Genomic DNA, 14,078 nt, shown 5'->3' with positions numbered 1-14,078 from the left:
TTTTTTTCGCCAATTGAACGTTTTTTTAAGATAATTTTTTTGGTTTTTATGTTCAAAGTTATGTTTTCAATCCAATATTGATTGGATTTGAATGTTTCATTGGAAAAACACGTATAATAAAACGGCCAACATGAAAAAGTGTATGGAAAAAAAGAAAGAAAGAAAGAAAGAGAAAGAAGAGAAATTGAAATCGTTTCAATTTGAATTCATTTGCAGATAGAAAAAAAAATCGTTTTTTAATTGGTATCCAATATTTTTGTATCGTTTCGTTTTGTTTGTTTGTTTTTGTTCTGAATGTGCACGTTCGTTCAAATAAAATATGCAAGCGAGCCAAGCCTTTCTCTCTTGATCGACGATGCGTTCACTACTTGTTCTTGCAGTGATATGAAAGAGTGTACAGGCTAGGGGAATTTATCATTCAATGCAGTTTGTATGATTGAAGTCTTTTTCCAAATTCAAACAATATTCTTATGTTTACACACAGATTCAAAAGATTTACTCAGATTCAACACATTACTGTGAACGAATCGTCATGAATATGATGAATCTGATGAATCTCGTGAATCCAAATTCAAAATGGCGACAAAACTGTCAGTCGCCATATTGGATTTCAGTAAACAAAAGATTCATAAGATTCGTTAGATTCACACCATTTGGAAAGTGAGTGATTCCCCTAGTGTACAGGTTTTGTTTTTTTCATGACCGGCCAAAAAAGTTTGTGATCCTATGTGTGTGTGCCACTGAAAAAGCCACAATCCAAATACAACCCTACACCGTGCAGCATCATTTTACGCAATATAAGGCAGTCAAACAATTTAGAATGTTTGATCTCCCTCTTATTTTTTTTTTTTTAATTTTCTTTCATTTTTGTTTTCAAATTCAAAAGCTAACGTGATCACTGTGCACAAGTCTTCAAGGCGTTGTTGGTTACAATGAAAGCATCCATCGCACAGAGCCATGATGTAATCGTGACACACCAATCAATGGTTCGTTCATTCGTTTACAAAATGGTGACTGTGTGGGCCGGAATTCCATTCCACATTCGGTGAAACGTGCACAAGCTATTCCTGGCTTATTTTTTTTCTCTTATTTTTTGTATTTTGATTTGTTGCTTGGTTAAAAGTATAAGTTGTTGGTGCAGAGCAGCAAATGGCACTTGCCCACGACAATTTGGTCGATAAATTTGATTTGATCGTTGGTTGGTGCATATGGTGTGTGCGTATTGGAATGAAATTTGCTTGTTTTTATTCTTCTGTTACTACTATGGGCAAAGGAAGAAGAAGAAGAAATTGAAATATGCACTTCATTGTTCTCCTCTACCCTGTTAAATGTTCAAATGTTTCATTTCGAATGAGATAAATCACGAAACAGAAAGAAAAAATGATAAAGGTGAAGAAAGGAAAAAAATAAACGTTTGTTGCGTATAAATTTAGATGAGAGATTCGTGATAAAGCTACGGAAGCTCTTTGGAAATCTTGAGAATAGAATCTTTAGAAATCTAAATATAGGCTTGAACAAAATGGAGAATAATAATAGTACTTTATGGAGAAAAAATGCTCTCTATTTGTTATTGTTATTTTCGATCGAGCTTCTGAGAAATTGTCTACCGTTCTTTCGTACAGTAGGACTTTTTTTAGCAACACGAGTATCACTTTACGAACAAAGCAGGTGCGACGGTATTGAATTTAAGGTGATATTGATACGTATGAACCGAAAATAAAAATTCATTGAAGATATATATAATAGAGATATTATGTATAAGCGATTGAGAAGAGAGATTTACTTTGCGATTAAGCGAAAAAAAGATTTTCGATTTTGTTTTTTGTTTTTTTTTTTTTTTGAATCAATCAATGGTTCGAAATGCACTACTGCTTTCACATTGAGCCACAAACGCTCTATTCAATGTGTGCGTTTTTTTTTCTGAGTTATAAACTTGAAATGAGCAGTAAATTTTGAAAAAACATTTGCTATAAAAAAAAATGAACCCAAACCTATCTATGGAAAATAAAATAGAAAAGAAGACGAAAATGTCAAAAAAATTGCAAATTGTGACAATAAATTGTATTGTGAATTGAAGGTTCGAAAGCTAACGTTATCACTATTAATTATTATTATTGAGAGCTTGAAGATTATTATAATTAGAAGTGTCAATACAAATTAATTTTAATTACCCACACATAAAAATTACCTATAGTCACAAAAATTCCTAACCATTCTATCCCAGTACTCTCTTTTAATTTTCACGTATCATATAACAGGGAATACACAGTAAAAAGAGAAGAAAAAGATTTAATTATGAGAATACATGCAGTCCAACACGGTTTTTTGGTGATTTGGGCAAATACAAATCAAATCAATGCAGTGTGTATGTGTTTTGTCTGTGGTTCGACGTTTCTTCTTTGTTTTTTTTTCTCTCTATCGAATGCCTGTATCGTGTGTGTTGTACGAGAACAACATATAAACATTGCACGTTTTTATTTTTTGATCAAACGATGAGTGGATTCTCGCATGCGTCATTTGAGTGAGGTTTTTCGGTTTTCCTCTACAATAAACGTTGAAATTTCACTCAAAATCGTCTAACGACCAACATATAGATATTTCGGGCAGCTTGAGCATTTTCTTGTTCTGTCTGAATTTTTCATTCTGTTTAGTTCGTCTGCAAGTTTCACTCTCTCGGAAGCGAGACACATTCAAAACATTCGTTGTTGCGTGTGATGTTAAACGGTTTGGTGGGCATGATTTACGTTTTGCAACGATTACGGCTTAAATATTAGTAGGCGAAATATCGAAATCAATATCCTGAATTAGTTTGGTTTTGTTCTTTTTTGTTTGTTTCTTCTTTCAAATCCAAAAAAAAAACAATCATTAACGAGACTAAACTTGAATTACGCGAGAGGTTTTTGTTTTTGGTCGGCCGCTTGCCATCGTTTTAGTTTTTGAAACAAGAGTTTTTATGAATTTTCTTTCGAATTTTTTTTATGTATTTAATTAAAGGTTTTTTATATTCTATGGCTTGACTTCTCGTAATCGAGAGAAGGCGAGCGAGAGAACACAACGTAATTTAAAAATAAGGCGAACCAGATTTATTCATCTTGTTTGCTGCTGAATACTTACGATGGAGGTGGTGAGGGTAATGGCACTTGATGAATTTTCCACGTTGCAATCGACAAAGAATGCTCATCGGCTGCATAACATCGCCATAGGGACTGTATTAGTGTGGCGGCTGGCTGTCGTCGTCGGATCATATGCTTTTGCCGTTGTTGTTGCTGTACTTTTAACGCAAAACCACTGCCCAATATTCCCTTGAATTCATCATTATTTCATATAATAACACACAAACAACAACGAAAAAAAAAATCATAATAATATAATTTCTATGTTTGTGAATAAAATGTATGGAAGAGAGAAAGTGAGCCGGGTTAACTTATCTGCAAAACGAAAAACCACCATCGCCGAGATGATGGGACTGGATTACTACTATATATATATATATATATTTTCTAAACAAATTATAATAATGCTATTGGCGAATCACATGTTGAATGCTACATAACGACGTTACTCATTTAACTTGCAAAACAAAACAAAACACAACAAAATGATGCGATTTCTCCGCTCTCGTCTTTCTAATTGGAGCCGCCACAAAACCAAAAGAGAGAAACAAAACACGAAAAAAAACGAAGAAGAAAACAACGAAAATTGGACGTGCTTGATTTTGTTTGTGTTGTTTTTGTTGGTGTACAACGTTTCAACAAAAAACCGAAAAATATGCACTATTTTATGCTTCATTATTGCAATTACTGAAAATTAGAAGCATTTATGTATATTCGCTTGAGTTGTATCCAAAAAAAAAGAATCAGAAAGAAGCATCCAACAACATTTTCATTGAGATAGCTAATGAATTTGTTATAGGTGTTGGTTTCTCCATCTCCTCGGTAATGGTTGGTTTCCGTTGGTGAGCAACAGCGCTCAACATGGCTAAACTAATTTTGATTTAGCATATTTGTGTGTCACTCTTGCAACAATATTACGGGTTGAGAATGCTGTTCATACACATTACTTCAAACCACCAATTTCAACTACTTACAGCTGGCAATGCGAAGAATGAAATTCCAAGTAGTGCACAAAATGATGCGATCACCTTGCCTTGCCACGTTTCTGGTACCATGTCACCATAACCAACTTTCCGCCGACAAAAAAGAGATAACAAACAACGATTTGAATTTTTTTTTCTGAAGTATAACTCTTCTATTCTCTTTCATACCTGTGCATAGAGTTATCTAATATTCGTTTTTTTTTTGGACATCCGCAACATGACGATATGGAAAACATACGAAAATGAAAAGACGAAAAACACCGAAATTCAACTGGTTCTAATTTAAAATACAAGACATTTACAGTGGCCAAATGTCCACTCACTGATTTTGATATGAATTTATGTAAATTCTCGTATTTAAATTGATTTATTGAGAACAGAAAAAAAGACATCGATTTGATTTTTTTTCTTTGAAGTATAACCTCTTCTATTCTCTTTCATACCATTGTATGGATATTATTACACTTCAAAAAAAAAAAAATTCCAATCTATGTCTTGTTTCCGTTTTCACTAATTCAAATATAGTTATGTTTAGACACAGAGACAGAAAATGGTAAAGTATCATACATACCACACCCCACCAAAGTGCTTGAGCGAAATTGCTAAATTTTTTATTCACATCCTTTTCCATAAGATATACAGCAAATGAAGAAAATATTAGTCCTAAAAATCCTATGTACAATGTCGTGATTAATTCCTAGAAACGAGAAAAAGCAAACCGAGAATCAGACGAAATGGATTGGGATATTTAGTTTAATTCGGTTTTCAAGTATTAGATTGTGGTTCACCAATACAATGGGACCAATGCAGCCGTATTCGTGTTCGTTCCAACCAAACGTGATAGCAACGGCGCCATCTCTGACAAAAATGCGTGAGAGAGAGAGAGAGAGAGAGAGAGAGAGAGAGAGAAAACGAGCAAAATAGTAGGCATAAATTCCCAGCTTCAGCTCCAATTTCCCTTGGTGGTTTTGTGAATAGTATTCTTGGAATATGGTATGTCTGGTTTTATCGTGAAATAGCTGCTCATTCCGAATGATATTATGTAATAGGTTTTTGGCCCTGGGTTACATCGAAGCGATCACATCACCCACTCTCACACTCTCACGTTCTTTCTCTGTCTAAATCGATATTTGAAAATGAAAATCATAACTCTGTGCTCCATTGCCTTTGTCCGCCCTTAAATGGCAATCAAAACTGAATGGAATGTAATTTTGATTGCTCCGTCGAACGAATTAGTTGGTTGTTTTAAGTGAGACAGAAATATAAAGAGCGAGCGAGAGTAAGGCAACCAACCACAAGGTAATAATAGATCGATCAATATCCCATCCCAGTTTTGGCATATTAGAAAGATTTGAATGGATTCTTACTTGTCTATGAGCATATACAACGCTTCCGAGTAATTTCCATGTGCCGCCTCGACGATCCATCCGAACCATTCGGAGTATTTGGAAAAATCGTAGACCACGCAGTGCACTGGTTGCGAATACCTGCCCTGATGTTCCCATACCTATCACAACAATCGATGCACCAATCGTTACAACATCTGTGATTTGGGGAAAAGAAAACGTGAAAAAAATAGAATGAAGCGTCATCATCATCATAAAGTATGACTTAAAAATAAATAACATCGTTTTTGTTGGTGTATTTCAACGATTTTGAACATTTTCCATATTTCAAATTTGAATTTCCGTAATGAACTTTCAATTAAATTTCAAATTTACATATAAATTATGGCTAATCAGTTAATGGATGCTTGGATACTCACCGATAATACAAAATGGTCGTTTGAGAAATTTCAAGCGGCCCATGGGTCCTTGATAGCGGGAGCGACAACCCGATGACCAAAGTCTATACATCGTTTTGCATTGTATGCAAGAGGCGCGACCAATCAATAACGCACAACAGTGAAGAAAATTCGCAACAGCAGACGGCCAAGTGCACAGCGCGCACCGACACACGCCACATGAAGTCAAATGTGTGCACAATCACAAAATAAAAATACATCCAAATGAAAAACACACACACACAGAGAGAGAGAGAGAGGTAGAGAGAAAAGGAAAACCAACATAAGAAAGAGAATAACATTTCGGAATATACTTTATCAAAGGCGATGGCTGATAAATGAACGCGCGACGATTAAATGTGAAAACGAGACCGATTTTCTTTTGTATTTTGCCCATTATTTTTGTCTACTAAGCAACGACGCGCGACGGGCAATGGGAAAAATACAAAAGACTGAGAGTTTTCTCTCGCTCTCGGTTTTTATTTGATTTGATTTGATTTCATTTTATTTGATTGGAAAGAAAAATGAGTTTATAAATAAAAAAAAGGGGGTTTCAGACTCATTCGAAACAGATTGTCTATATGTATCTGTGTGTATACGTACCGTCCAGAAAACTCCATTGTGAACCAGATAACAACTATTATCTCCATTTTGAGTAGTATATCGATTGCCTGATCCTCGTACTCGTCTATTGTGCAGAAAACGCTTAAGGCCAAGCATGTGAATACCATTAAAAATCTGTATGTATGCGCGCCAGTGTAAATGATTTTCGTCGGTATGAAGAATAGGAGTTCATACATCCAATAATCCATGTTACGATGCAATGGGATCATGATGGAACAAACAAAAAACGTTAAATTATTCCATAATTTATTATATGCCAACGATGAGCACAAAAATTAATATAAAAATAAAATAATAATGCAACATGCTTTGTTTTGTCGAGTGTCACATATATTATTATATAAATGTGTTTATCAATCGGTGAAAAAGCAATACAACCGAATGAACAAAGCATTCCAACTTTGATTATCTGTTCGGTTGGCAGACGAAGCGTAAGAATATAAAAAAAAGAAGCAAAATCAAAAAGTTCATGTCTGAAATTCTTGATGCTCTGCTGGTTCCATTCCATTTCAGCAAATCCTTCACAAATGAAACGGTCGTGCAATTTTTGTTTATTTGCTGTTTTCTTCTTATTGCCATTCTTCAATCATCATTTTAATTTAATTGAAGCCAGAATTTTTTTTCTACTGTTTTCATAAATTGAACAACAGAATCGAATCATTTGATCCGAAAAATAAAACAATCCGATATTTCTGTGCTATTCGTACTGAGATCATCGGGTGTCGGTCGATTTTCGATTGCTATTGTCGAGAGCGAACATTTCACGTAAATTGATATCATCGCAATGTGAGTGAAATTAAGTAATATAATTATTTATAATACATCTGACACTAACATACACCAAAAGTACCATCACAAATAGGATAGGCCAGCATAAAACTCTGGTTGGAGAAAAAGTGATATAATTCAGCTAATTAAAGAAATATTCAGGTCAGATTAGTACAGGTACAGATTAACGAGAACACGAAATTGTCACACATATATTGGAATGGCGTGAAATTGGTGGTCGGAGTGGAGCGGAAAGAATGTGCGCTTATTCAACACGGACGGTAAAAATTGTCAGATTTGCTTACAATTGCTTCCAGTCCCCCCCCCTTCACCCCGCTCCTCCGGTGTTTTCACACTATTTTTGGTGAATATTTTTGGTTTACGCTTTTCGCCATTCGGTGGACAGGATGATCGTGTATTGGCACGGTATACTCTGTCACAACGAATTTATATCAATTATGTATTAATGAATTACACGGTGTTCGGATGCGAATTGAGCTTGAAAGCATGTTGGCCTGGTCGTAATAAAAAACCAGGCGAACCGTATGCATTTTGACCATAATAACAGCAAAAAGTGTCCGCTTGGAATAGATCAGACAATGCCCACACTCCATTTTCTTCTCTCACTCCGTGTGCAATTACTTGTGGACACGAACGTGCGCGTAACGCACCATAAAGCTGGACGACTAAATGAACTTCCACATTTCTATACACAATTCAATTGAACTAACAAAATAACTGGCCGCACACACAACAAAAACACAAACACACACGGAGAGAGAAAAAGAGAGTGATAGCGAAAGCGAGAATCTAGGGATGGGGATAGAGTGGGTGGGCATCGTAATAAATAATGGATGAATTTTGTCGGAAGCTCAACGGGATATTCATGTTGATAAGCATATTGTGTGTGCGAAATGTGTGCACATGTTTTTAGTGTGCTTAGGCGCGCACACACACATACACACCCGACATACACATAGTATAGCAAAGTTCGTTCTTTCGCATCAAGCAACAACCCCGAAATGTATATTGATTGGCCGCATTGCTCGATTTAGCTTTCACTAAAATCGTCTATTAAATTAAATGGAATCGTTAGTACATTAGAACCGAGCAGAAAAAAAAACCGAAGCGAAACTTTCACCGGCCATGACAATCTACTACCATAAATATACATTAGTGACATTTTGACATCGCGGATGTTTTACGCTCCGCAAATAACAACAAATCCGAATGTATGCGATCGTACACACTTATATCATCGGCGCATTTTTCTTCACCAATTGTAGGCTTTATTTTTTCCCATTCATATTGTTGCGTCATTGGTCAATTATGGTTACTTCTACCGAATAGAAACACTTAAAACTTAGTTTGGTTTGGTCAAACAAGGCAATAAATAGCAAATAAAATGAAAACTAATTGAAATTTGCGATACTTACACAAGAACATGATACAAAATGGCCGGTAGGCCTCTTGGTCGTTCCAAAAAATTGTATACACGACTTTGAAGCCTTCTATAACGGGCATCACGACGTGCGCCACGATTATAATTTATTGGTTTCCCCAGCAGAGACATACGTGGTTGTGCAAGGCGATCGGCCCTATTCTTATCGCTTAGCTTACATGCACTGCAAATAGAAAAGAAATGAAACTTTTTTGTTAGAAAACATTTAAAAAAAAAAAACAACAACAACAAGAATCACACAAAAACAAAACGTTTCATGACATCAATAACGAAAAAAATGGACGAGAATACTCTTAAGTGATTATCTTTATGGCCTGGAAAATGGTGTGCGATCAATTCCACAGTAACAAATTTGTTGCCATTTATTTTTATCACTTAACCAGCGAAATATATATTCACACACATACCAAAAATCACTAAAGCCATTGTGTATAAATAATTGGCCAAGAGTTTTTCCAATAGAAAGTTTGAGAGGATTCTCTCTTCAGCACACATATACACACACACACAACGCAAACAACAAAAAAACATCCAAATGATACATCGATTTGACGTGTTGCATGGCAAACCATAAATCGCATCCCAATTTTGCTATTGAACGTACAAACGCATACGCAACGCACATCCACACCGAAACAGTTTAGTTGTTTGCCAAACAACTACACAGAGCATCGCCAGTAACATACAGCACGACGACAACATGGATTTCTTGCTTCATGTGCAACGGTTGAGTTTTATTGAGACTTAACAGCATGTTTTTCATTGGTATCGCTCTCTTTTTTTTGTGTGTTCTTTAGACTATATCCATGGTTTTTTTTTTCTGCAATCATTTTATAGTGATATGTGAGAAGACAAGTATTGATTTTTTGATCGGATTATCAGTTGATCGCTTTATTAGTCACATAACTCTTGAAATGCTCTTTTTTCCCACTCGAATTGTCAAATTTCGATCGACCAATTCAGCGATATCAACGCATTTTTGATTGTTAAATCTCCTCCCATTAAACAAAAAAAAAGAGAAACATTATCGTTTGAGAAGTGTGCTTTCGAATATGATACGATTATGATCACACATTGTTCACTTGCTGTACTTATTTTTGGTGTCAGTTGGGTAATAAACGATGCGTTTTCATCATCATACATTAGCAATGTTGTCAGCTGTCATCATCATAAATTCATACACAACATATTATTGCACATTTTGGGGAATGAAAGACAGAATGTTGCGAACAGCACTGTTAACGCAGATTGAACAACAAACGCAAAATGGATATATATATAAATAACATGGCTCCGTATCCTGGATGACAGTGAAATGATAATAGGCAAAGTTGGAAATTTGTCACATTGATATTTCAATCAGGTTCATCAGCATTTTTCTATTGTTGTTCGAGTTTTCTTCTTCTTCTTTGGTATGTGTCTGGCGAGCCTTAAATGCAAAGAGTCTCGTTTTATTGATTTTTTTTATTTCTTTTGCTTAGGCGACAAAGCAGAGATATTACACACATCTCGCAAGACGTGTGTCAAAATCACCCGCCAGAAAATGAAATTAAGTGAATGTGATGGCGTTTAAATGACATTGGCAAACAATGCGCCACTCAAGCCCACCAACGACTGTTATTTACTTCATTTCGAATTTGTCATTGAGAACAGGTGATAGATAAATCGACAAAGAAGAATGCAAATTTATGTGCACACCATACATTTATATATATAGGGGAGAGTGGGGAATGGTGAAACGTGGGAGATTGTGAAACACTTCGTTTTCTCAGCAATTCGAAATGTTCGGCAGATTCAAAAAACTGTCATAGTCTTGTATAGTCCATTTTTAAGGGTGACTTTTGACCGTCCTACAGTTTGAAGGGGTGATTTTTTGGGGATAAATTGTTCAGCAAAGTTTTATATCTTGACAAGATCTACAATTTTTTCAAAGACACTTTTTAGAAAACCCCGGAAAAAGTGGGGGTGCCAACTTTGAGCTCCCCTAAAACCACACCCGGGAAAATCGCAACGAAAAGAAATATTGTTTCGGAGGTTTTGAGGGATGCCCTATCGAATGCGTATGGGCATTTGTAAAAAAAATTATTCAAAATGAGGGAACTTTACTGGTCAGATGAATATGTTTATAATTATCGTATACCATTAATATTTCGACTCACAAAAGGAATTTTGCATGAACATTCATTGAGTACCCCAAACGCGATCAAGTTGCAAACCTTAGTGGGTGGGGAATTGTGAAACACCCTTTGTGGCGAAATTTGGTCAAACCATTTTTTCAATTTTTCAAGTCGATTTCGCATATTTTATGCATATTTATTACATTTCTTGCGCAAATTTGGCAAATTATTCAATGTAATTTATGCGCTCGAGCTGATCACTTGAAATACACCAAAATGATTAGCAGCTACTTCACAGGCAAAAATTGCAAATCCGACTAATAAAAATCGCTATTTTTCGAATTCTTCTTTATTGATGATTTCTCTAGGGGAAAATCACGCTTAAATTATTTCAAATATTTCAAAAAAATCCAATTTATCTCTAAGAATCTGTCGTATGAAATTAGGTGGATATTTGTGAATACGGCGGAATATTGTGGATTTTTGTGATTATGAATGATATTTAAATGTATTTATTTGGATTTAATGAAAAAAATCTCAAATATCTCCAAAATTCACAAAAATCTGATTTATTTATTCGAAATATTCGAAAATATGTCATACATTTGATGTTTATTTCAAATATCTCAAATATCTCACAAGATTCAGGAACGTGATATTCCCCTAGTGATTTCTTTTATCGTTTTCTAGCTTTCCATAAACATTTTTCATCAAAATTGTTTCAGTTTTCTATCGATTTATGAAGCGTTTCACAATTCCCCACCATTTTTTAAAATCGAAAAATCAAGGGTTATTTGCCGACAGGGCAAATTTTTTAGGTCGATTCGATTTTCAACAAGCGACAAGTGCCAAAAGTTAGGTTTTTACACGTACTATATCGTACGAGTTGTAAGTTTGGAAAAATTTTAATTTTTTTAGCATGTCATTAAATTAGGTAAAAATGCGTTTCACCATTCCCCACTCTCCCCTATATATATATATGGAAAATCACGTCTATCAAAATAATGGCTTGGCCCATTTTATAAGCTCCAAATTGGAGCTCCAATGGAATCCGCCATCAATTATTTATTCATCTATTTTTTTCCAAAGCATTTGAATAATAAATGGAGAATATTGATTCACAGTTCTTGCTAGCTTTTGCCTTTTGCTGTATTGTGTCTCGCAAGCGTTGAAACAAAGATGGGTTTATGCTTTGAAAAACGTGGAATTATCGCAATGTTCACAATTCGTTTGCATGCAATCGTTTTGCAGATTATTTTTGTGTAAAGTAAGGGTAATGCAATGGCAGGTAAAATTAGTAAATCCTCAGTTGCAAATACTATACTTCCATTGCATTCTTTGTTGAATGAAATTGAGAAGAAAAAAATCACGGAATTTGGCCATTTTATATACGCTAAATTATATAAACTCGCCACAATCAATCGCTTTGTTATGAAAAAAAAAAAAAATTGAAATGGAAATCAGTGCAAGAGGGTCCCAATGGAGTTGAGAAATCATATGTATTGAGACAATGACATCGTGTTCAATCTGTTAATGGACCGATTACGGTGGGATAGAGCGAGACAAAGAGAGAAAAATGACCCGAGAATTTGTTCGTGTCAAATATTTGAATGTGTTTTGCCTGCTATTTTTATCGATTCGAAAACGCAACAATTTGCCATTACAACCATATGCTCTCGTCGAACGACTAGTGACAACGACCGCTGTGAAACGAGTTGAGCTCACACACACAGAGAGAGAGACACACACGTATTGACCACAATATCGATATTCACACGGAATCGAACGTTTTTGCCGGAACAATGCATTAAAATATGGGCTAGCATAACACATGTATGTCGGCGGGACTTTCCCCATTTTTTTCTATTACCCATTCGTTCTCTCGGGTCACGCTGCTGCTCTAAATATCATTAAACGAAAAGAAGCACAGGAACTTTTCGATTTGGGATTAAGTTAAATATTGGCCAGCTATAGATCACAGAGGCACTATTCCAAATATTGTTTGAGCAATGTTTCTTTTGTTGTTCATCAAATGTTCATTCACAATTGAATGGTTCACACTGAAAACCGTTTAATTCTGGCCCAATAATTTTTACTGATTTTCAATGTGTGCGATTGACAGGTTTCAAAATATTACATCCACATCCGCCACATGCATGTGAACGGGCAAAGTTATAACACTCAAAGTAATTTCTAAGAGAATTAATTGAAAAAAAAAGTGCAATTTACTTTGTGTAACGAGTTTGCTATTTTTTTCCGCCATTTTTTCTCCTACCTCGAAACATTTGACGAAAACTTTGGACAAAAGATAATGAACTTCATCTAAATTCTCCTGACATTTGGAAAACAATCAATCCAATTGGCACAAACGGTTTAACGTAAAATCGTTTTTTTTTTGCTCTCACTCTCCGAAAAAGTTGGAGCTGTATGTCAGTGGGCCAGCCATCTGTTACCTCGATTTTAACCGATAAATTGAAACAGCAAAGCCAACGAAAGGAACCAGAGAAGAAATCAATTTGCCGTTGTTACTTTTCCGTACACAACGTGTCAGGGGAAAGTATAGGAATTGATCCCGAAAACTTTTTTTTTCGCAAAATTAGCTTAGATCATCATAAAAACTCATGAAACACGTGGAAAACCACTTTTTGAGACACTTTTCCGTTCGTGTGCCGCCGTCGTCGTCGTCGTTGGTGTTTGTTAACACAATAACTCAAAAAATAATTGAGATAATCCAAATCTGAAAGTTCCAACAGTTTTGTATCCAATAAACTTAGTTTAAGTTGGAAGATGAGGCATTTTCGATTTGACCCTGGGGTACTCGCCCTAAGAAAAACCTAAAAAAAATGACACTTTTGTATGGGAGGTACCCGTAAATCGATTCCGATTGGCCTCAAACCGTCTGAGATTTAATTTTTTGGGATAAAAGTAAGATTCTGAAAGTTTGAAACCAATCGAAATCGATTAACGGGTACCTCGCAAACAAATCTTTTGAAATTTTGACTAAAATTACCGATTTTCGGACAATTTTGTATGGGAGGTACCCGGAAATCGATTCTGATTGGCTTTAAACTTTCTGAGGTTTCATTTTTTGGAGAAAAAATAAGATTCTGAAAGTTTCATGTTGATCGCATTTGCAGAAGTTTGGTTTTTGGCCCTCAAATTTTTTCCAAGAAAATTTCGACAAAAATTGAGGACAAAAAATCAAACTTCTGCAAATGCGATCAACAT

General features: G+C 35.3%; 1 protein-coding gene across 4 annotated transcripts in view; it reads right to left on the bottom strand.

Annotated features, from left to right (window-relative positions):
* The window catches only part of LOC129576966 (potassium voltage-gated channel subfamily KQT member 4), a 197,050-nt gene that overhangs the window by 38,348 nt on the left and 144,624 nt on the right, over nt 1-14,078 (bottom strand). For all 4 annotated transcript variants that reach the window (XM_055463214.1, XM_055463216.1, XM_055463217.1 and 1 more), the window contains 8 exons: nt 8,708-8,896; nt 6,483-6,617; nt 5,862-5,944; nt 5,464-5,639; nt 4,668-4,793; nt 4,265-4,280; nt 4,088-4,182; nt 3,115-3,302 (listed from right to left, as the gene is read on the bottom strand). In XM_055463214.1, the coding sequence (XP_055319189.1) occupies nt 3,115-3,302; nt 4,088-4,182; nt 4,265-4,280; nt 4,668-4,793; nt 5,464-5,639; nt 5,862-5,944; nt 6,483-6,617; nt 8,708-8,896 (1,008 nt within the window). The remainder of the gene's footprint in view (nt 1-3,114; nt 3,303-4,087; nt 4,183-4,264; nt 4,281-4,667; nt 4,794-5,463; nt 5,640-5,861; nt 5,945-6,482; nt 6,618-8,707; nt 8,897-14,078) is intronic.

The sequence above is a fragment of the Sitodiplosis mosellana genome, unplaced genomic scaffold, assembly GCF_009176505.1.
Source record: "Sitodiplosis mosellana isolate CC-2019 unplaced genomic scaffold, AAFC_SMos_1.0 Smas_scaffold_6191, whole genome shotgun sequence".
In the NCBI taxonomy this organism is placed as follows: domain Eukaryota; kingdom Metazoa; phylum Arthropoda; class Insecta; order Diptera; family Cecidomyiidae; genus Sitodiplosis; species Sitodiplosis mosellana.
The sequence above is the reverse complement of the archived record's forward strand: the minus strand, read 5'-3'. Positions and strand labels throughout refer to the sequence as shown.